The 24,544-nt window shown below is 40.5% G+C and overlaps 1 protein-coding gene and 1 gene segment (V, D, J or C); one reads left to right on the top strand and one right to left on the bottom strand.

The window, feature by feature from the left end:
* Positions 1-803: 803 nt before the first annotated feature.
* LOC109616193 lies at positions 804-24,429 on the bottom strand. The segment is given in 7 exon segments: positions 804-2,005; positions 2,231-2,347; positions 3,060-3,365; positions 3,706-4,008; positions 4,362-4,493; positions 14,200-14,378; positions 24,309-24,429. Coding segments are annotated over 5 exon segments (816 nt in total).
* LOC105012509 (G-protein coupled receptor 20) lies at positions 16,079-19,005 on the top strand. The gene is made up of 2 exons (XM_010873407.5): positions 16,079-16,600; positions 17,912-19,005. The coding sequence occupies exon 2, from the start codon at positions 17,938-17,940 to the stop codon at positions 19,000-19,002; it is 1,065 nt and encodes a 354-aa protein (XP_010871709.3). The 5' UTR covers positions 16,079-16,600; positions 17,912-17,937; the 3' UTR covers positions 19,003-19,005.
* Positions 24,430-24,544: the final 115 nt, after the last annotated feature.

The following is a 24,544-nucleotide window of genomic DNA, read 5'->3' on the forward strand; positions in this document are numbered from 1 at the left end:
ACTCACATTATGCTGTTGCTTTTACTGTTCATTGCCTGTCTGATACACCGAAATATACCATAGGTACATTGACCTACAATAGCTGACACCTCTTGGTAACGAAGCATGTGACCGATGATATTTCATTTTACAGTACCTGCCCCTGACTCTCACAGAGCAATTTAGTCAGTGAGATTTGCGTTGATGGACAGGAGGCCCATTTTCTTGAAGACTTCACACTCAGACCCTGTGTTGATAATGGTGTTCGTTGATAATGCCGTTCTTTGTACCGTCTCAACCAAGTGGAGGTGTAACAGGACGTTAGATATCAGCCCCAATCTCACAGATTCCTGAACATTTTTGAATTCATTAAATTAAAGATGAATACAGCACAGAAACTGTACATTTCAGAAATTGCTCCTTCTAAATAATTAAGAGCATTTAATTAACAGGCTGGAAGAATAGTTGGGTTTCATTTAATGAGCAAGGATTGAATCAAACGTGGTTTGTATTCTTTGCTTACCCTAGCCTTTGTGTTTAACCGCAGTTATAAATGCTCTCCACCCTGTTCTATGGTGGTCTTGTCTATGACCTAGTTAAGGTTCTGAAGCTATGTCAGTACTAACAAAAGGAATGCAAACCATTAATTCTACCATTGTGGTTAGCAACCTCAGAGAAGCTGACCTTTTAAAGAGTAGAGTTGAAGGGGCAATATGTAAGATTTTACTCAAATATAAATACAAGCAAAAATGATGAGTTGACAACTGCAGTTAATGTTTTAAACTTTTTAAATATGATGGAAATGTGATTGACAGAAGTGACAAATTAACTGAAATTATTCACCAAGACCCAAAACTTCACACTACTGTAGTTACATGGGGACTTTTTTAACCTCATGAGTTTATGTATTCTTCAGAAGTCACCCTATGAGCGTTACCTTGAACCCCATCACAGTCAGTGTCACTTCTTCAAACCACACGATAAAGAGGGCCGGACAACACTGTTGCTAAACCTTTCCAACTTCATAGGTGTCACTTCCTATCCATTATTCTGACAATAATGAAGAGAACACAAACCCCATTTTGGAAAATTCAGCTTGCAGGTCCCATCGCAAGAATAAAAGTAACAAATTGTACATGTATAGTTATCCTCATGCTTTTTCATATGAGTGTCGTAGTATTCCACTGAAATTGTCCTGGATGTTTTTAACTTCTCTTTCAGAAACATAAAATGGCTCTGCATAGTCAATGAGGCAGGAAGTAGAAGGTTACACTGACAATATGTTACCAACGCAAACATTTACATACAGTAGGCAACAGATGGCACTTCATACTCTTTGAACTTTATTTTCCTGACCTTGTCTTCTAATTCACAAAACTATAAGTAAGTCTTGTAATTTTCCTGTTAGTAGGATGAAAACAGACACTCACGTGAGATGCATATAAGCATTTAATACTTTGTTGCTGGACATGTCAGGTAGTCAATGTGCTTACAGCAAATATTTGACTCTTTTATTTGAGGGTCGTTATTGCAACTACGTATCTCTTTGGAGAAGTTAATAGAGCACACGTATCATCAGGATTTCAAGCAAATAAGCCACAAGGCATTAACAACATGACATGAACATAAAGATTAAAAATATAGAGTTGCAACTTTAAAAAGTACATTGTTGCACAAAGTCTGAAAATATGTTTCCCAAAGGAATTCAGTGGCATTACAATTACTAATTAATTAATCGTTAGAATGAAATAAAAAAGGATATCTGACCCAAAGAGCACGAGGAAGCTTTTACAATACGTGTACAGTGAGGTAATATATATGCCAGTTCTACTAAGAAAACTTCAAATATAGATTGTTATAATTGATGTTAAGCAACACATAAAAAACATAAAACACACAATGTCTAATTGTCACAGGCCACTGCCACTTAAATTACTAACCATCAAGAAACAAACCCTACCTATCATGCATTATCTCTTGATTAATTATGTCTTGGTCCTCTCTTGTAATTTGTTCATCTGAAAACCTGAAATTGAAGTTTTAAAACATATATATATTGAATTGAAGAGTGCAAACTAATTGTAAAGTACAAGGCAATTCATTTCAAAATGTGGGAATAATTCTGTTGTGTAACTGAACTATTAAAACATGCAGTACATCAGTAAATTTGTTTTACTACCATTCTACCATACTGGCATTAGATTAATGTATTGCAGTCATACTGGACCAATGTAATAATATTTCTACATACATCTGTGTTTGCAAATGCATGATGCCACAAGGACAGACAGGATCAACAGCAGGAGCCAGGCAGTTATTCCCAGGAGTCTGTACATCCACACTGTGATGTAACACAGGATGCCAAAGTCTGAGGATATGATAAACCACACATAGAGAAAAGTGATATTAGAAAAAAGGTACTGTTAAAAAGTACAGTTCACTACCGGTCAATGGTTTTACAACACCTACAGTTTTCCATTTGTTATTGAAATTCACAGTTCAATGTCTTAATGTACTATGAAAGCCTAGAATAAATAAACAATTGGAGTTTATTTAACAAAATGTAATAAAAATCTTTGACTCATCAAAGTGAGACATAACAGCCAAACTTGTATGTGATGTTTTACAATAGAAATCAAATTATGTTCAGAAAGTTCTTCCCAACACTGTTGCAGTCATTCCCACATATGTGTTGCACTTGTAAGATGCTTTGCTTTCGTCCTTCTGCCCAGTTCATCCCAAACCAGCTGAGGATTAAGTCTGGAGACTATGCAGGCCATTCCATGATTTGAAAGCTACTGTCTTGTTCTTTTTTTCTGATGTAGTTCTGACATAACCAGGAGGTATGTTTTTGTTACCTCTGGCAGTTTATTGCTTACCTTTGTACCATTTCAGGTTATTCATTAGACTTGAACTGCTTAAATTTCAATACAAATTGTAAGTTCTAAAACTTACATAAATAATCTGTACCTCATTGACATTTCAAAGTTGACTTTTTAGTAGCAAAAGAGTCAAGCAAGTGTGCAATTGGGAGAAGATAATGTGGAACATTGTCCTGTAAAAGCATATTTTTACATTACCTAGCTTTTCCACAGTTTTGGTGATATTCTGCCCACCAAACTCCACCACACATGTGCACTCTGCTCCTCTGTCCCACTCCTCTGCCTGGACCAGAATCTGGTTCCTAATGAACTCTTTTGCTGAATCACACGGCGACTCAATTCGTCCACTCTCCTCTCTCCCATTTATGAGCCAGAACACACGGACCTGAGACGGGACCAATCCTGACACCAGACACAGGAGAGGGACTGAGGAGCCATCACTTTCTGGTGATGAGAAGATTTTGATGGTGGTGGATTCGGTGATGTTCCCTGGTGTCTCTTTCTCTAAACACAAAATTGTCATAATATTCTGTTATAAATATATGAACTTGGTTATGCTCCCAGTATTACATAGTCAGTTTATTAGGTTTAACAATTAGTTTTGTGTATTGTCTTCTATAAAATTATATATACAGTACCAGACAAAGGTTAGGACACATCCACTCATTCAAGGGTATTTCATTATTGTTACTAATTTCCAAATGAAGACATCCAAACCATGAAATAAAACATATGAAATCCTATAGTAACCAAAATAGTGTTAAAGAAATCAACATACATTTTAGCTTTTTCAATTTTCATTCAACCTTGCAAAAATACAATAAAATTCGACATATGAAATTACCTGTCAAAATAACAACTCTAGAACCATTGCCAATGTGGATCATCTCAGATAGAACTGCTGAACAGTAGTACATGCCGGAGTCGCTCACTTTTGCATTGGTGAGGATAACAGAACATACTCCAACTTCATTTCTCCTTGGGTCTTTCAACATTGTTCTCGTTGTTACTGTTTGTGTCCTGGGGTCTACTTTCATCCAAGTCACTAGGTGGCAGTATGTTATAAACTCTTTCACATTACATTCCAATGTAACTGTACCTTCGGCCTTCACCATCACTACTTCAGGTCTCTGGCTGATTATTGATGCTACAAAAAGAAGGAAGGCAAGTTGGAATCACAAGAACATTCACTTCATCGCTATTAGTTTACTGGGGGGATGGGGGGATTATTATTATATGTCTAAAATATTTAAAATGGGAATTTATAAGCCTTCTTTGTAACTTACATGTTAAATATATTTATATTGCTTTCTTATAACTTAAATTCAACAATATAATTGCCAGGTTACATAAAAAAGATATAACCTGCTAGAAATGTACTGTGTAGTTGTAATGCTATACTAAAAGTTTACTGATAACATGCTTTATTTTTGATAAAGGCTTACTTCGTCTAAGTAATTTAATGAAATTCTCAGCAAATTGTCAGGGTGTCATACTTGCCTTCCAAAACATAGCTCCAGCACAGCAGAAGCAACAGGGCGTCTGTCATCTTAGATTAATGGATTTTGAAGGGCACAATCTCTTTGAGGCAATCCTGTCACTCTCACGAAATGATGTATGGCACATGAAAAACTGCGAGAACGGAAATGAACATGAAAAATACATCTTCCATCACAGGCCAAGTCTACAATAACAAAAAAAAACTTCAGCATGGTTTAGATTATGCAAAATGTTCACCGATTGAATGCAACTAACTAGGCATAATAACATTTACGAATTTACTTTCATAGTCTAATCAGGCATATTTCGGTAATTTACAGCTAGGCTATATTAAATCGATAAATTACAATATTACACCATAAAACCTTTATTTCAATAAATTCCGAGTCGTGAGTTATCCATAAACCAATTTTAAAGAAAATAAGATATTAGTAAGTAGTAAGAATTTAGGATAACTTACTCTATAACATTATACAAACAGCTTATTCATGCCTTGATTACACTCCAGGGAATTTAGATTTAAATTAAATTAAGATTCAGCCTCTGATCGTCAGTAGTCCTACCTCATGTTTTTTTGCTGACGATCATGAACAACAGCGATTGTTTTCTTTTACGCGAGTAATAAAAAAAAAACGTTACACTCGTTATTATCAAGTCAGTTGATTCTCGGTATTCTTTTAAGGGATCATCTTAAAAGTGCATAATGAATCTAGTGTTAAGAAGCTCCGGGACATCTGCCCTACCATCAGCATTATTTTCTTGATTTCCAATAAATACTTCTATCACCCTTCATTCAAATAAATATTTTTATTTATTTGAATACATTTTTATATTGATCAATGTCAACAACAACTTCTGGCCTGCTGGCAACATTGTTTAATTTCAAAATTGTTTATTTTGTCAAAGTATTACTAATTTTGAAAAACAGGTTTCCACCAAAAACTGTCTAGCTCTGTCCCAAAATTCAGAAGTTAAATAACTGTCGATTTCTGTCCCAACTTTAATCAATATTACCAACTAGGCTATAGGTTCAGATACCTGTGGCGTACCATCAACATTACATTTTGTCAATTTGGCAAACCCTGAGTAGATTTTACTGTAAATGGCTCTGACCTTTCAACAATAAAATCAACTTGTATATGCAACCAGTGGCATTAGACTGGGGGGGAAAGGGGTATTAAGGATATAGGGCCCTAAATTGTAGAGTTTGAATCTTGAAAAAAGAGGGGAGGGTCCCTCAGAGACTGCCTACGTACAGGGCCAAGAATTTTGTGCTACATCCCTTTATGCAACATTCAAGAAGGTTGTGCAACTGAGCAACTGTGATTTGGCCATGTTATGTGTGTTATTAGGCCATGTCTGATTATATGCAAATAAACAAGGGGCACTCTGTATTTGCAATTGTTGCTGGTGTTTTACTGCGCCCACCCCATTGGCCACAATGCAACTCAATGGATATGAAATACATATTGGCCTATAAAAAAAACTGTTCTATACGCTGCAGTGAATGTATTGTAGGAAATGTCAAGGAAGGTGGATAGAGTAATTATATGCAAAGAAATCAAGGGGCACTCTGTATTTGCAATTGTTGCTGGTGTTTTAATCCGCCCATACCATTGGCCACAATGCAACTCAATGGATATGAAATACATATTGGCCTATAAAAAAAAAACTGTTCTATACGCCGCGGTGAATGTATTGTAGGAAATGTCAAGGAAGGTGGATAGAGTAATTATATGCAAAGAAATCAAGGGGCACTCTGTATTTGCAATTGTTGCTGATGTTTTACTGCGCCCACCCCATTGGCCACAATGCAACTCAATGCATATGAAATACATATTGGCCTATAAAGTCTTCATTACCTTGTTGATGGGGGCTACAAAACTAAAACAAAAAATTATAATGTTTCCTGAACATATCTAAACCAGAAGAGGGAGACGCAGAGTTTTTTATTCCAGAATGGCTGATGACAGCAAGTAATGTGTTGTAAAGCCAAAAAACACCTTGCAATACTGTGATTGCTTGATTTACCGACCATTCACATTTAGGGGGCTTGATCAGTGGCCAGGCAAAACTCACAACCAGGTAGGTAGTACTATAGTACTTGATTTTATGTTTGACCTTATGATTTGTGTGTTTTGTATGTAGTTTGTGTTTGACCTGATGGTGTAGTGAGGGGAATGAGAGACTGGTCTGAAAGGTTTACCGCTTAGACAGTTACCAGGCGACAGATGAACAATTAGTGCAAGGGAATGTAACCTTAGTGATAAATAAGTATACATCTATAATCTTTTTGTTAGTAAATAAATGTTATAGTATAGGAAGTCCTTAGTAAAGGTTAGCTACTCCTTTTGTAATGAGCCTAACAACTTAATGACGTGTTTCTGGGTCCACCCAGACTGGTCAGAAACCCAGAACTCAGAGATGCCTACGATGGCATATGTTCCTGTGCCTACCCAGAGACCCAGAATTCAGGGATGCCCGCAATGACGTGTCCCTGGGACCACTGAGACCATTCAGGGACCCAGAACTCAGGGATGTCAAGTCTGGTCACTTCAACTATGTGTGTGTAACTATCAGTAGCCATACAAGCATCGAGTATGACTATGAATGAGGAATGCTGTATATATTCCAAAGTAATAAAATGTATTCCAATCAAGTAATAAAGTTACGAAACATTGTTACATACCAACATGATTCAACATCCTCCCAATTAGTAAAAAAGTCTTCTAATTATACCATAAGTTTCTAAGACACTATAGCACAAACATGTGCTAGGAGCTTCTTTTAACAATAGACTCCTAAATATAACTACAACACAATGTGTTGGGAGGTATCTTTAACGACGACAAACTCGTAAATATGACTACAACACAGCGTTATTGGAGGTCTCTTTAACAATGACAAACTCAGATGTGGCTATTTATCTTAAAATCAGACGTATCTAAAACACTCCCCCAAATAGGCTGATGGCCATACAGTTTTAGCTATATGTCGCCTTTAGCTTTTACCTATAGGCGACATGGGCAGCCGCTACATCAGGTTGTTTGCTCTTTCTTATGTTCTATGCTACCTTTACTGTTGAGTCAAGTTATTTACCTCTAGCCTGTGAGGTTACTATTAAACACTCCTTCAAGATGTTCCTTTGTTCTGGCTCAAAATGACCTTGGACCGCACTTTGGGAATGCCTGGCCTGAATGGCTGGTGGCTGTCTTTGTCTGAAATCCTCCTGGATGTGTTGCAGATGAAGTTGCTTCCTGATGAGTCCTGCTGCCACTGCCCACAGCCCACCTGGTTGTCCCTGTCCTTGTCCACCTGGTTATGCAGCTGACTTGGATAAAGTATTAGTCTAAAGACTCTGGACACAGGCCACATGCATTTATTGACCTGCTTGTCATCTGAACATGCAAACACATTGACGTGGCCCAAATGGTCATCTACTCTTACAGTCTTCCCACAGCCAAAGGAAGCCTGGCCGTTGCTCAGAGTCTGGTTCCTCTCTCGGTTTCTTCCTAGATTTCGACCCTACAAGGGAGTTTTTTCCTGGCCACAGTGCATCAGCTCTGTTGTTGCTTGCTTTTTTGGGTTTCAGGCTGGGTATCTGTAAAAGTACTTTGTGACAACTACTGATGTAGAAAAGGCATTATAAAATACATTTGATTAATTGATATCCTCCAAATGTCCTCCTTCAACATTTGGTAAAATAGCTGTCTTAGTCGTTGCTCTTGTAGTTGTCTTTTGGTCCAAAAGAGGGCAATCGGTCCCCCATTCTAGCCATGAGCCACAGCAGTGGATTCCTAGCTTGCCATGTTTTGCTTTAGTAATAAAATTTGCTGATTTAAAGTAATGACAGTGGATTAAAACATTTGAAACATCATACATCTCAACAGGCTCATACTAAACAATACTGGAATGTTGTTATATATTATGACACTTCTTTGGGAAAAACGAATTCCCCTGTGTATGAATATAACTGCATAATTCCATTGACAACATATCAGTATAGACTGAGTACTGAACCTACAGCACATATTGGAAGGTACAGCTTAAGCTAAAGATTGGGCACCCTTGAACGGGCGCATCAGCTAACTCAGTGACATAATTATACTGTTAAGGGTTAAAACAAATATTAACATCCTAGCTCACTGTACTTTTGGCAGGACATCTGTTTGCCCAGTAGAGGTTCTTATATTACTGGCAAACAAAGTAAGTCAAATCCTGGTTATCCACAGGTGCTGGGCCCTAGCAGCCTTACATGAAGTGCAAACAGATTGGAATATTTTTTTTCTTATTAGCAAGTTTCCCTGATGCTTTTAATGGTTGGGCCTTTAACACATGTGAATTAACAACAATCCAAATGGATTAACAGCATTAGACATTAGCCTGGTGTTTATTACTTCTATCACCTTTTGCTGTTTTTAAATAGGTGGGGGAGATTGGTGATTGGTGTTCAGCCATTGTATTGTTGTTGAGAAATAATTTGAGGCACTTATATATGTTAAATCTTGCTTTATTCTAGAACCCCCTTTTAAAACTGACAGCAGCCTAATGGTTTTAATAAATCGATGATGTAGAGAGCTGTATATAGCCACCTTTAGCATACAGCCCAACGGTTGGGCTAGATGCCGATAAGTTAGGCTATTACTGTGTCCTTGGGGAAACCCCGGATGCCTTATGTATGTTACTCTGGATGAGTGTCTCATACTGTAAACGAGTCAAGGTAAAAATGTTGCTTAACTCAGGAACTCTGTTACATAATGAAAATGTTCAAACCTGTGTAATAGAACAATATGAAGTCCATCCTGTCGGCTTTCACTGTCACCTTTCACTGTCCTCCTTTCCCCACTTCTACCCCCTCTACTGTCTCCCCATCATATGAATGAGCAAGAGCATGAACTTTCTTTCTCTTTTCCAGCGAACTAAACCCAAACACATCTGTGCTCCTTTCATCAATAACTGCAGAGATATGGGGGGAAGCCCTGCGCTCCTCTCATTCTCCATGATTAACCACCAGGATGTTGGTTTTACAAGGTGTCCAGCGAGTGAGATTGATGTAGTTGAAGCGTACAATATCTAATAAGTCACTGTCGATAGGACTCTGCTTAACGTTTCCCCAGACAGAGAGTGAGAAGAGTTGAGGAAATATCCCCAGGGCTGGTCCTAAAAGGCCTCCTACTCTGGACTACTCCCCTTTAAAGTGCACTGCTTTTGATCAGGGCCCATAGAGTCAAAAGTTGGGTGCTATGTAGGAAATAGGATGCCATTTGAGACAGGCCTCCAGTTGAAAAAAAAATCTTACTCCTCTCAGTGTGCCTTGCAATATTTAATGTCTGGGTAACATGTATGGACTTGTTGACCTAACTTCTATGGTTCATAGAGGCCTCCATGTGTTAACTGTATATTTTAAAATGTACTAAGCTTTAATAAAGTTTAAAGCAAGGTATATTCCACATTGTTGAGACACCTCAAGCCCTTGAAATGTGTTATTGCGGTATTGTGTTTCCATGCAGTTTGTTTGTGCCAGACCATTACGCAGGGGTTCCAATCGGTCAAATTAGACTAGCCTCTTTAATCTTGATGTCCAGACACTAAGTCAAAAATGACATCCGTAGATGCAGCTACCTGGACAGAAAGCAGCCTACACAAGTATGATTGAAAGTGCCTTCAAAGTAGTCAGACGCATGGAAAACTATTTTACCTAAAGCCATGAAACGTGGTACACAAGGTTAGTCATTATGGATAAAAAAAAAAATAAAGTATTTACTATATAAAATAATTACTACCTAAAACAATATGGCAAAACAATATGTCCTCAAAACACATTAACCCAGTCAAATGCATTGCTTGGGAGGGGCTTATACAGATGCTCACAAAAATAATGCCTTTAGTACTACAGTAGCTAGCTAAGTGAAGATGGCAGCTAAATGGCTAAATAAAATCCCATTGAAATCTGTGATTGTATGTCACATTTATGGTGAAGTCTTTGAGAAACAAACATAACCTTTTCCTAGGTAAATCGTCATTATTGCGACTGGACTACACACTCGTGTTAGAAGATATAATAGGACCGTAATTCTAAAGCAGTATGTGACTCCTGTCCAAATCTTCTGCTAAAATATAAAGGAAGCATGGATGAGGTAGAAATAATTAGCGCTTTTGTGAGGGGAAAAGGCTAATTCTAAACTGTACAAAAAGTGGTGCCAGGGCACTCTCAACCCCTAGATGTACCAAAAGATTTTCGGCCAACAAATTTTCTCATTCCCCATCTCATTTTGACCTGCATTTGCTGCTGCAATTCCTTTTTCGTTTAGAACAACAACCTGATCCTCGATTATTAAAATCTGAGGAGTAACCACTAGTATCATTGACCTGTCAGTTTTCAATTTCAGTGAATCGCAGACTGTCGGTCATGCTTGATAAATCGAACTTTTAGCATAACCTGTAGTAAGGTACACCTTCCTTTTTTTTAGTGTGTGTGTATGTGTGTGTTTAAATGTGTGTGTGTGTTTTTGTGTGTGTGTGTGTGTGGGAGCGTGAGAGTGAGTGCAAGTTTTACTGTGTTTGTCGTAACCTTAGTGCCATCACCCTGCTCAAACAGATAATATTATATTTTGACATTGGGCCTTGGTCCGCATGTTCTGGTTTTTGGGCTGTGCTGAAGTGTTGCCTTAGCTGGAGATTTGGTAAGGGCTCGCCATGAGCTTATATGGCGCTCTTATTCTGAATGACACTATCTGTTTGTTTAACTGGCCCTGAATAATTATGACCAGTTTTATTACATTATTCATGGATTTTCTCTCCAAAACAACTGCTCTTACTTGCAAAACAACTCCTGGCGTGCCAAGAAATAAAGAATTAGTTGTGAATAACTGTCTGGCAAGGCTGAACATGTCCTCAATAAAAAACGTATTTTGTACCTTCTTTCTAATGATTGATTTTATATACAGCCGATATGATTCTTATCATTGCTTATGTGCTTTTAGTCTGTGACATTATACTTTCTGCTGATTTATCAGAGTACAGTGGCTCTCTGTCATGTTGAAAAGCATTCTAGGAAAGTCTCCAAACATCTTCTTTAAGGCTTGCTGGTTGGTGGTCCCTCTGTTGTTGATGTTGATGAGTCTACTTAAAGGGGCACTCCACCCTTCAGGAATCCCTGGGTGGTTTGTATCATGTTTAATAGATTTCTAGGTCAGTTAGATTTGTTTCACGCATAACTGTCCAGAAGGAGCGTGGGAATGGGATTTGTGTGCTAAACAACAGACTTTATTACCTCAGAACAGGTATTCAAGGACTAGCAAGGTTTTATAAAAATGGTGGAAAGTTGACTTACACTTCCCACGTTTTCTTTCATTTAGCAAAGCCTACGTTTTAGACCGGTCACCCTAAAAGTCAACTTCTGTGCAGTTGCAGTTGTCCTTAACTGACAGCCATTGGATGTCTTTCAGTGATTTTCTTACATGTACACGTCTTGACAAATGTACAACATTTTTGTCTTGGTAAAAGACTTAAACTCTGGTGTGGCAGTACTTCTCGCTATCTACATTCGCTATGATTACTGGAACCTCCAGTATTTTATGAACAGACAAATAAAGAGGTCTATGTTTCCAGATTCTAGAGTGAAATTCTAATTTGCTATATTTTGTTGAGGTATTTTACTTTAATGACACAAATTTATAATTTCTAACAGTTGTTATTAGTATATTAACTGGTGAAATTGGAATACAGAGAAAATCCCCTTTAAAAAGCCTTATTTATACCCTCTCAGTGCAGTGGGAGCCTTCCCCCTTGCAATGTTTCACTGTGTGTATTTTGCACAGATGCTGTTTTGAGGAAGGCATGTGTCACTTCCTGTGTCCTACCATTCATAGAGGTCATTTCTTTAGGATGAAGAGGTTTTTTTTTTAACAAAAATGTATGTTGTTCAATATTAGCTTATTTTACTTAAAAGACAAACCCAGACAATTTCTTCTAAGTGCAGGCTAGAAAGTTAACAGCTATGGTTAACAAAGGTATGTGTATAATGCCAAGGAACGTTTTGGCAAGAAAGGATTTTGAATTACATCAAGAGATGAGATCAGAAAAAAAACTAAGAGTCTCATCCTCTCTCTTTCAAAATTACAAGCAGCTATGGCCAAATTAGATAAACCCCTGCGATTTCAAGATTTGTCTAAGGCACAGGATCAAATGCTGTAGGTTATCTCAGTTAAGCAGTTTCAAGTTTCATGACAGATCTTCAGTCTTGTTTATATTTACATAGTCTGTTTTGCCACTGGAGTTCAGGTTTAGGGAAGTTTACTGAGGAGATTATGTATCAAAACAGTTATCTCATAATGACACATTTCCCAACCAAACATTGCAGCCTGGTGATTCATTTGATAAAGTAAAATAACCATTATTTGTGGATGATTTTCATTTTCTAAATACTCACAATGTTCACCGATTATAGTTAAAGACATGACTGACTATGGCAAAGGAGTGTGACTACATGCCAACATGTTACTGTTGTGTTTTTTTAATAATGTTAGTAGGTACATCACTGAAAGGTACAGTTTAAGTAATATTAATATATGTATGTATGCCACTGGAAAGTATGTTATAAGACCTACTGTAAGTTATAAGGGTCTAGTCTAGGGATCCCAAGCTCATTCCTTGGTCCTCCCCATTACATTTTTTGTCTTAGCACAACAAAGCCAAAGTCTTGATGCTGATTTGATTATGTGAATCAGATATTTTGTGCAAAATCCTAAATTTGCAAGGCCCAGGGCCGAGTTTGAGAAACACTGTATTCTCTAGACTCAAACAGCCGAAAGAACACCTACCGTACTTTTAGGCTTTCTTCAGGTTCTGCTATACTTTAAATCCTAATATACACAGTTTCCAAGCCACTTTGGGGACAGAGAGTTGAAATACAGCTGCCGTTCTGTGCTTTGTCACTGTGACACATGTTTAGGCTTGCTGTTAGCCATGGACCCTTTCTGGATAGAGCCGGTTCATCACGTGGCTCTGAAAGTACAGTATCACGACTGGAGACAATGCTGTTATGCATTGTCTGCATTATATAGGCCCCCGTTTATTTAAAATACATGGCATTCACTATTATCTTCATGTTTATTTATATATAGTTTTCTCATTTTTTACAAGGTGAATTTTCAATGTCAAGAAAATATTCTGTAAGGTTTTGTGGCCTTAAAAGGGTTTTGCCTTGATTCCCCCGATATGAATGTAACTAATTGTCTCCCAACACTAACTCTCACCTCATAAAAAATCACTATTAGGTGAAAAGAAAGGGGCAGGGAATGTGTGTGTCGGTGAAAGCGGGGTGAACTGTGGTTTTAGAGAGGCCACTACATGAGCAGATTTAAGAGAATAGAAACCCAGCCTGACATCAGACCACCCCGAAGTCTCAAACACACTTTATGTGCCCCGTTACAGTCAGAGTGGTGGAGCATGTTAATGTCATTGGATCAATCACGACCACTAACCCCATCCCACTGACCAACAACGAACGTAGAAGCTGATTAGAGGGTGGGGAGAGAGATAGTAAAATATTATTAGACAGACAGGCAGGTAGACAGACAGACAGAGAGGGAGGGAGAGAGACCGAGAGATGGTCTATTTGTTGCTAAGTTATTTGGGGGCGAACATGCATGCGAAATCTCCCTGTGGATTATGTTGCACAGTGAAGGAAAAAAATCTATGAAATAATTATTTCATTGGTCCTTAGAGAGACTTATTTTGGGGTATTTGTCTGGATGAGTAAAAAAAACGGATGCATTCTATTCAGAAACCAACAGGACCCGACAGCAAATTGATTAGTGAACAACTGGGCTTTTACCTCAACCACTCTTCAGAGAGGTGATCTATCAGGGCCGTTGAATTTCCCTGAACTAGATCTGTCAGTGGAGAGTTGTGGCTATCAGTCAAGTCCCTGGATTTACTGGATTTTACCGGGGCTGGCAGTAGGATGATCTCAGTTCACATGGGAGGGCTCTTCTGGCTTTCTCATCCAATGGACTTTGAAAAAGAGTGAAGGAGAGAGGAGGTGAGGAGTACGAAATTGCACAAAATATATACACAAAATATATTGTGTGTAGTGGTATATCCAGTTTTATGGCTGGTAAATGTATGGTCAAGATGAAATATCTCTTGCTCTAGATAGGCATTATGCAAAGTAACTGAAATTAGGACATTCCTTCCGTCCACTTGATAAAATGGACACCCACAGTGGAATTTCAACAGAATCGACATCTTTGAGAAAAATAAGCTAAATTGACTTAATAAAACATATAATAAAAATATTGAACAACAAATAAAGGTAATTTCTATGAATTTATACTAAAACAATTGCTGAAAAAAAACAACTTAAACAACTTAAAACATTTTATTTTGCCTCAGTCTAAAACACAGATTTAGTATTTCTGTGCCATTATGATTAGCATTTGTTAGTTGACATGGAAATAAGCTACTCCCGGTGAGTGTAGGTTTGGTCAGGAAAATAACCTGGGCTGTTTTTCTCCACTGGTTCTTGTTGTAGCAGATGTAGTCAGTATTTACAAACCCTTCAATATCTTTCACATTTCTTGCGATTTTGTTGAGATTGATTTACAAAAAACTATTATATAAATTAAATCAAAACCCAACACGTTTTTACAAATTAATACTCACTCAACATGTTTTTTGTTGCCAAAATTTTTCGTACCATTTGTTCAGTCAAGTCTAAATAATTTCAGGAATGAGATTGGTCTCTCATAAGAATACCGCTGGATTAATTTATTTATGTACTGACTCCGTGTTTGGGGTGTCAGGACTGGTGAACATTTTGCAAGTCTGAAACACCCCACTCAAGTCCCGTGTTTAAACTGAAAACGGATGAACGATATCAAGGATACGGAAGGATTCTTTACTGTTCCTCGTGGAGGAATGGTCCTTCCCAATGTTCTCTTTCCAAGCAATTGTATTTGTATAAAAAAATACAATTTTGTTCCATATAATATGTAGGTCAGAGCTGTGGTATATTTTTTTCACATAGCAATCATTTATCATTATTTATCCCACTGTAATGTAAATGTAGTCCAAAGTATACTTACGCATTCCATCCTGCATCACTTCATCTGATCTATATTATTACTCCATCCAGTCTACATTATCACTCTGTCCAGTCTACATTATCACTCCATCTAATCTGCAGTATTATTCCATCCAGTCTACATTATCACTCTCCAGTCTACATTATCACTCTGTCCAGTCTACATTATCACTCCATCTGATCTGCATCGTCACTCCATTTAGCCTTCATCAACAACTTTCTGAAGTGTTATGATAAAACAAGACACAGTCTTGTTGAGTCTAAACCTCCATTAGAAACATCACTTAAACAACTAGATATGGTGAGCCAAAGAATTGCTTTCATTTGCCAGTTGTCAGGGCCTTTGTAGTCTTTAGACCATAATGGCACCTCTTGAGACCCATTATAAAATAAACAAAATATTTGTGTTTTGTTTTAGTATCTATCCACTTCATTCTTGTATGCTTTTCATATTGCAAACTAAATCAGCTCCATATCGTATTCCACAATTTTTTTTCTCTTTGCACAAACACTCTTTCTTCCCCCTGGTCACATTTTCATCCATATGCAGAGCCGCAAATCCTTGGGGCTCTGACGTCACAGCTGAAACAAACTTGGGAAAATTCTTCCTTTAGAGTCCCAACCCAGAAGAAGAGATCATTGGTATCCTAGACTGCATTGATAATATGCTGCTGGGAGGAAGAGTGGCCCAAGTCTGGAGTACACAGGCAGAGGGTGTCTGGGAGACTGAGCAGAGCTTGTGAGAAACTCACTGGGAGACATGGTTATGCACCCTGACAGAATCAGGGATCTGGAGAAAGATTCAGGAATGGATTGATTCAGATGGAGATTCACAGTGGTGGATATATTCTGATTTCAAAATCAGAGATTGCTCAAGCCTTCAAAGGGACATGGTTGGTTTACAGGGAATGGATGTTTAATTATGTACTGTTATTTGGACATGGCGTTGAGTGAGAAGATCCATTGTAGAGACCTAACACAATGATGCGTGAAGTTCTTTGAGCACCAAGGAAGAGCCTCCTCATTGATTCTGAGAGTCAGAGGGGTCAGATGCCACAGAAGTCAAAAGACTGGTCAACATAACTGTCTACACAGAAGATCAGCCTTCAATCACACCTGACAGGTTATCCCGTGCTTCAATTCTTGACAGGTAAGCTAAAAGGAGTTTTCTGTTGACTGACGTTGATTATGTTATACTATATTACTGTATACAGCTTAAATAAGGCTCATGAATATGTTGTGGAGATGTAGAGACATGTTGGAAATATTATTGGAATGTAGCAAGAGAAATCCTTTACTGCACTTCTGACTCAAATTTATCTTTTTCTGATATCGGTGAGAACGCTCAGTCTTGAAGTTGTAGAAACATACAGAAGACTGCCGACAGAGAGTGCGCCTTGAGTAATCAAATACTCTCTCACAAAACAGATTGGCTACCCACTCGTTCCATTTATAGAAAGGCTTTGAATAGCCATTTTTTGTCAAATAGTTCCCAGGCCACATAGAGGGGCACACATCTCTTTTGGAGTTGATGCATGTGAAGACATTTGTGTTTGGTACTACAAATCATAAACTGCCTAGGACACTTCTTTATGAACTCTTTAGTACAGAGTAGGGACACCTCATTTGAATGGTCTGTCATAACTCCAACACAACGGATGCAGTGATTTAGAACCTGACAGGACGTTTCAAAGGATTGTTGACATTAGGACGGAAACAGGCCATTATGTCTTGTGTTGTAGTTGCACGTCGAGGTGATGTTTTCGTAACTATGATATTCATCACTTCATAGAGCACAGAGATGTGTTTTTTGGGCAAATGCAATTAAAAGGCTGCCTTTCCAAATAGCACCTCACTAATGTCACACAACACAGTAGGTTGTCAGGAAAATAACAAATGTTAGTTGTCTGACTACTGCAATGGTTCTTCAACCTTTGTACACTGTTAACAATACCTCCATTATTATTATATACAGTTTGAGGTTGGATATAGAATTTAAACCAACAGCTAATCTAAGACTAGTGTTGAACAGTTTCCATCCAAGTGCCGCATCGGTACATTCAGTGTGTGATGACCACCAGTCTCTGTTCATCACCACGCACGCTCACTCACCACCACTAATCCACTGTTCCTGTCCAGATTTACAAAGTCACCACTGACCGTTCATGTAGGGCCAAGATAAAGAAACTCTGACATTCTTTCTGTGTGTATCTAAGTGAGGCAATCTCTCCGGTCATTTCTTCACAGGCCCTTGGGCCGTCATCCTGTCAGAAATGTAGCTGTGCAGACAAATGAGCATAACGTCAATGGTTTAACGTTGAGCGCCACATCAATGGTGCAGTCAGATCATGAGGTCTGAGGGATTTCTCTCCTTCTACCAATCACATTTCTCCGGAAGGATATTACTTGTGGCCAATTGAGTCTGTCACACTAATGACAGGAATGTGTCACTGTTTTTCAGAAGAGGCCTGTCCGAGTCTCCAGGCAATGGAGGTTCCCACGGCATTGCCTTCAGTCAATGTGACGCCTGATGACGTGAACGGCACATCCAACCCCATGGGTCTGTACCGGGACTTCTACGGCCTGTGGGTCACCCTGATGGTGGTCAACACCCTGATGTTCGTGGTGGGTGTTGTCCTGAACAGTCTGGCCCTCTACGTCTTCTGCCTGCGCTCCCGGACCTCCTCCGCCCCAGTTGTCTACACCATCAACCTGGCCGTGGCTGACCTGCTGGTGGCGCTTTCGCTCCCGGCCCGCATTGCCCTTTACCACAGTGACGGGGGTTGTCTGGCCTGCTCCTACGTCCACACCTTCAGCTACTTCGTCAACATGTACTGCAGCATCCTCTTCCTCACCAGCATCTGCGTGGACCGCTACATCGCCGTAGTGTGGGCCGGTGCGGGGGCCCGCCGGAGCTGGAGGAGCCCCGGGCTCGCCAAGGGAGTGAGCGCCGGGATCTGGCTCTTCGCCGTGGTGGTCACCTACTCCTTCCAGACCACCGAGCTGGAGATACAGGCCACGTCGTGCTGCCGCCTCACCGCCCTCTTCGCCCTGACCTTCCTGGAGTTCCTGCTGCCCCTCGTGGTCATCGTGACGTTCACCCTCAGGGTGGCGTGGGCCCTGGCCGACCCCAGGCTGATGCCTCAGAGCCGGGGCCGCCGTACTCGAGCCGTCAGGCTCTTGGTGGCTGTCCTGGTGGTCTTTGCCGTGTGCTTCACGCCCTTCCACGTGCGCCAGGCCCTGGCTTACTTCCGGATGGGCGGCGGCAGGACACAGCAAGTGGTGGCATACCACGCCACAGTGACCCTCAGCAGCCTCAACAGTTGCCTGGACCCTGTGGTCTACTGCTTCGTGACCGACAGCTTCCGCTCTGCCATGCGCCGGGCCTGCCGGGCGAGGGGAGGCACGGAGGTGGACCGGACCAGCTGCGCGGATGTCGCCAGCGGACAGCGGAGCTCCAAGGGGTCAGGGACAGCCGTGGCTATCGCTAACAGCGTGGCCACGCTGAGTCTCACCCCCTGCACTCCGCACCAGATGGAGATGTCTTCATAGGGGGGGGGGGGCAGGGCTAACAGGGCTGTCCGTGGGAGGTAGGGCACATAGCTGAGATGTCTGTATAGGGGGGGGGGGGGGGGGCTAACATAGCTGAGGCCAAGACATTGAACCCTGGAAAATGCATGAAGACTGTGCTATGAAGACTGACAGGGCTTTAGGTCTGTGCTGTGAAGAATGACAGGGCTTTAGGTCTGTGCTATGAAGACTGGCAGGGCTTTAGGTCTGTGCTATGAAGACTGACAGGGCTTTAGGTCTGTGCTATGAAGACTGGCAGGGCTTTAGGTCTGTGCTATGAAGACTGACAGGGCTTTAGGTCTGTGCTATGAAGACTGGCAGGGCTTTAGGTCTGTGCTATGAAGACTGGCAGGGCTTTAGGTCTGTGCTATGAAGACTGACAGGGCTTTAGGTCTGTGCTATGAAGACTGGCAGGGCTTTAGGTCTGTGCTATGAAGACTGGCAGGGCTTTAGGTCTGTGCTATGAAGACTGGCAGGGCTTTAGGTCTGTGCTATGAAGACTGGCAGGGCTTTAGGTCTATGCTATGAAGACTGGCAGGGCTTTAGGTCTGTGCTATGAAGACTGGCAGGGCTTTAGGTCTGTGCTATGAAGACTGGCAGGGCTTTAGGTCTGTGCTATGAAGACTGACAGGGCTTTAGGTCTGTGCTATGAAGACTGACACAGGGCTTTGAGACTGTGCCATCAAGAATAACACAGGGTTTTGTGTTCTGACTAAAATGAATGTAAAGGAACAGTTTTTCATGCTGGTGTCAAATGCTAAATGTTCCTTTTTCCATCATAATTTTCACAGAAAACGGTACTTAGCACTCTGCACTCTGTACCATCCACAAAATACAGCTTTTGAATAAAATAAAAACTATTCTCAAACCATGATGTCAACAGTCAGAATGGGTCAGATGCTGAATCATCCCCAAAACACTTGCCTTACTTGTGCGTGCCCACAGCTAGCTAGCTTTGTTTAGGTCTTCTCCACTTGATTTAATGGACAAATGGGTACATCTGTTTATTTCATGGCAGTGACCTGCTTTTTTTGATGAAAGCTCTCAGGGCCGACTTCTTTGTGGCTCTCTGTGTGTTCTCTTCAAATAACCTCCCCCTTAAAGTTACTTTTTGGGGGGGATTTACTTATGTAAACATACACAGTGGCCCTACATGTAAGGGTTGACCACCAGTGAAATCAAAACTGCACTTGTAACCACTAACCTTTTGATATATGTATTTTGAGTCTGATTCTTTATCCCTTTACCTACCCGAGTCAGAAAATGTGATATCCAAAAGGAAAACACATTTATGGAGAAATGTCTGTAGGTCACATTCAGTGGCTTTTTGAACCTTTTGTCAGCAAGAGGGCAGCATTAGCCTTCCCATTGTGTAGTGTCGAGAGAGACGCTTACTGTCACATGGTTGCATTTGACCCATTTCAGTGAGCTTTTAAACTGTATTCTGGGAAAACGTACCTTGGCATACACTTAATTTTACACAACATTCCATAGTGCAACGCTGTAAAGGTTGTGTATATTCCATTCATAAATGAGCACCAGACTCAAAACCATCTGTCATGTCATTCAGTCTGTGTTGCGCTGGTCATGCTTTTTCCCACAGGATGCAAACAAGGCTCAGTTTGAACATCGGCAGTGTTCAGAACTGGCTCCTACTGTCTTGACTTCAGCAGTGTTCAGAACTGGCTCCTACTGTCTTGACTTCAGCAGTGTTCAGAACTGGCTCCTACTGTCTTGACTTCAGCAGTGTTCAGAACTGGCTCCTACTGTCTTGACTTCAGCAGTGTTCAGACCTATCACCTACAGTGTTGACTTTAGCAGTGTTCAGCTTTGGCTCCTACAGTTTTGACTTTAGCGGTGTTCACACCCACAGTCTGAGTATCCCCGTTCCTCTTCCCCGGCTGCTGTGTCTCCCCTAGATGTTGCAAGTCATCCTCTCCCTTAGGGAACCAAGATTACATTCACAATCCAACTTTGTTTGCCTTGAATCAGTGCCTGAAAATTGTATCTGTTTCCACTCAAACCAGGAATTGATTAAGCATGTGTTTTTATAATCAGAATTTCTATTCACTGATTGAACTGAGTAAAATGACATTAACAGGAAGTGACCCCAGCCATGCTAGACGGAGGAATAGGAGAGGAACCTGAAACTGCCTGTCTCAGACTTTCCCACCACATGTGCTGTAGCGCTATCTAATGGTAAGCACTTTCAGAGAGAAATCAGCTGCTGTCAGTTGACTGCCCTCTTTTTCGGATACTGATGAGGTGGCAGTTTTGTCCAATGTTGTTCTAACGTTGTAAAGAGTGCGAATGCGGGGGGAACCCAGGGAGTTATTCAAGCAAAGCCTGATGTATTGATGGGGAGGTAATTCTACCAGATTTAGAAGAATCATGTTGAATCCTTCCACATACACTTTTGCTGACCTTCACAGCAGGTCTTACTGTGTGTGTAGAGGATAACAACCACACACACACACACACACACACACACTGGCTGTTAATCAATAACGTGCGTCTTGGGCACCTGCCATATTTAATTCAGGTTCTCCATTGCCTTCATACTGACTTCACTACATCATTACGGTGGTCCTTAACAAGACTCGTAAAACCAGCTCGACCAGCCCCAGCGACCGGCGGAGCCGAAACCGGCGGAGCGTTCACGTCGGAAAGGCACGGTGAATCCGCGGTGCAGACTCTGCGACCGGCTGCAGGCCGACATCACGCCAGGCCCTCGGTCAGCCCTGTCCGGCCTTTCTCTTCTTCAGGGGAAACACAACGCGGACCTCTGAAGAAGGATCGGTCTGGACACCGGCTGTGATCTGGGTTGTGTGACATTCACTGAAAACGTTATCAAATCTGAAAGGCTGTGAAATTGAATTAAGTTGAAAGGTTCCTCAAGGGACTTGGCTTGGGGGTTTAACCTCAAGCAGCAAATGCATTCAATTATAAACCAATTTCAAAGACTCAACTATACAACTTTATAAAGAGTAGCGTACAATCAGTAAATATATATATATATATATATATATATATAACAAAGGTATTTTTCATGAGGTTTTTCAATCTTGCTGCTTCAGACAATGACCTTCTGCACAGCTGGCTATGAAGGAAACTTCTTAATGATCATGCTGATTACACTCTTCTCCAATTAGGCAGCATTTCCTTAATGAGTAATTAACTTAAAGGGTCATTAACAATCTGTTCTGAATGTTTTTAATCCCCCTGAGGAGAATGAGTCAGAATCAAACACTTCAAATGAAACCGGCAGAGTTTTAATGTAGAGGGAGTCAAATTGTTTGATAACGTTGATTTACAAAGCTGCAGTAGGTCTGTGTGTGCACACGCACACAAACACGTACACACTTGATAATCTTCTGCATTCCAGCCGGTTTAAATGTTTCTTCTCTTTGTGGTCTCATTGTTTGCTCTTATGTCCATCCCAAACGGCAACCTATTCCCTAGGACTTAGTATGCAGGGCTTGTTAAACATAGTCCGGGGAATGGGGTGCCATTTGGGACACAAGCAATCTTTCTCCCCCCACTTCTAACACAATGAGGTCGCATACATTCATTTCAAATACTTTATACCAGGCAACTTATAAAATGGTGACTCTATGTGGGTCACAAAGGGAGATACTATTTGGAATTTGGCTGCAAATCAAAATAATATCTAATCTCAAGTTGCTCACATGCCTGAAATGTGTTTCCAAGCTAAATACATCTCAGGAGATCCACAGTACTGTATATTATTCAAAATGCAAATTTTTTACACTAAAGACAGTCAGGGTTTGGCCATTTCTTTAGAGATGTAGAAGGACGGGCTACTGTACTGGCCTGGAACATGACACAAATGTATCACTCCTCATCCGTGCTGGGTGAACACATACAGTTCAGCCTCACTGGTGCAATTTTAAACAAAACACACAGGAAAACATCTCCAAACGACATACTGTAACAACACTCCTAAAAACCTTGTCAAGATCAAACATTACAAACAAATTGGTGTGCTTAGCAACAGAAAGGTAATCTGTCCGGTCTCCACCAATGTGACAGAACTGGTGTGAGGTGACCTTGAAGTGCTTATAATCTGGCTCCAAAGTTCTGTCTGCATACGCATCTTCCAGTGATTTATGAACTTTACTGTCATTGCAGAGACAGACAGAGGAAGATAAAATGAGTGTCCTGTTTGGCTCATTTGTCCTCAAAGAAAACTTCATTGTTCAGCCGAGTGTGAAAGTGACAGGAGACACAGACACAGGAGATAATGGTTCACTAGACAGAAAGGAACAAACGAGGACTCCCCTGGAGCACTGTGGCCTCTGAATACAGTATTCCTATCCTCACAGTAAGTGTTTACGTTCGTGTGTCCAAGATTCAAGATTTTTGGCTCACGGGTTAGATTTAGTGGACAAATTTACAATTAGGTATAAAGCTTCGGGGTGACTTTTAAGTTTAGGATCTACAGGTTCGGTTTGGGATTAGGCATTAGGGACAGGTTCATTTGAAGCATAAAGTTTAGGCTATTGAGGTTAGAGTTAGGGGGTAACTGTTAGGATTAGGGGACAGGTAGAATTGATTTTTAGGATTGATCCGTTGATCTAGTACAAATGGGCCATTGTTTTAGTTCAAAGCGGAGAACAATGACAATTTCGTTTAGTTAATGCATTAAGGACATTAACGCCGAAACTGTGTGAGATTCTAGTGTGAGTGTAACCCTGTCATCCAGGCGTCTGCCGGCTGGCCGTGATCGACCGTGTGATCGTGTTGTGTTTTACTGTCAAGCAGGAAGTATTTTGTGAGATTTCCCACTGTTTTGTTTTACGTGTATATTACACCAGGAAACTCACACCCGGCGTCTTTGACTAGTTTTTGTTTTAGTTTCCCCCTTGTCCTGTCCACACAAAACATAATCTTTCCGTTCCCAGCCTAGATACTCATACCTCAGCAATACTGCTTACATTAGATGTCTAGCCGACAACTACTAAGGCTTAATTTCTCTCCATCCACCATCTCCGCTTCAACCCCAAAAGGCAGCAACAAGTCCACCATCCTCACACCATCGGATTCTCACCGTTATATTTTCTGTGATTAAACAAAGACCACATCCGCTTCTCCCCCGCCCCCCCCCCCCCCAGTATGGTCAGTCCATTGTAGGACTAACACACGTAAAAATAGACGTTTTGAGAATTAAATATTTTACTTGGGCCCATTTAGAGCCACGCAAAGTCCGTAAATTATGGTTTGGCGTTATTGTAATAGGTTATTGCAGTTAATTCATACCTATGCACCTTTGTCTCGTCTGCATCCATCCACACTTAATAATAGATTTGTGTTAAAACATGTATGACAATACCGAATAAATTTCCCAAACGTAATAGTAATCAATATTATAGTATTCAGTCCATGCAAGTTCTGTTTACGTTCATGCGTAAGCGAAAAAACGTGAGATTACGCCCATTGGTTCTTTGTACATGCCCACTATGTCCTTGTTTTAAAATCTCTTTATGCAAATCGCCCAACTCGT

This window comes from Esox lucius, chromosome 10 (assembly GCF_011004845.1).
Source record: "Esox lucius isolate fEsoLuc1 chromosome 10, fEsoLuc1.pri, whole genome shotgun sequence".
Classification (NCBI taxonomy): Eukaryota; Metazoa; Chordata; class Actinopteri; order Esociformes; family Esocidae; genus Esox; species Esox lucius.

Bases quoted from the DNA above. Each gene is read 5' to 3' on its own strand.
- LOC105012509 (XM_010873407.5), top strand. From the start codon at position 17,938: ATGGAGGTTCCCACGGCATTGCCTTCAGTCAATGTGACGCCTGATGAC.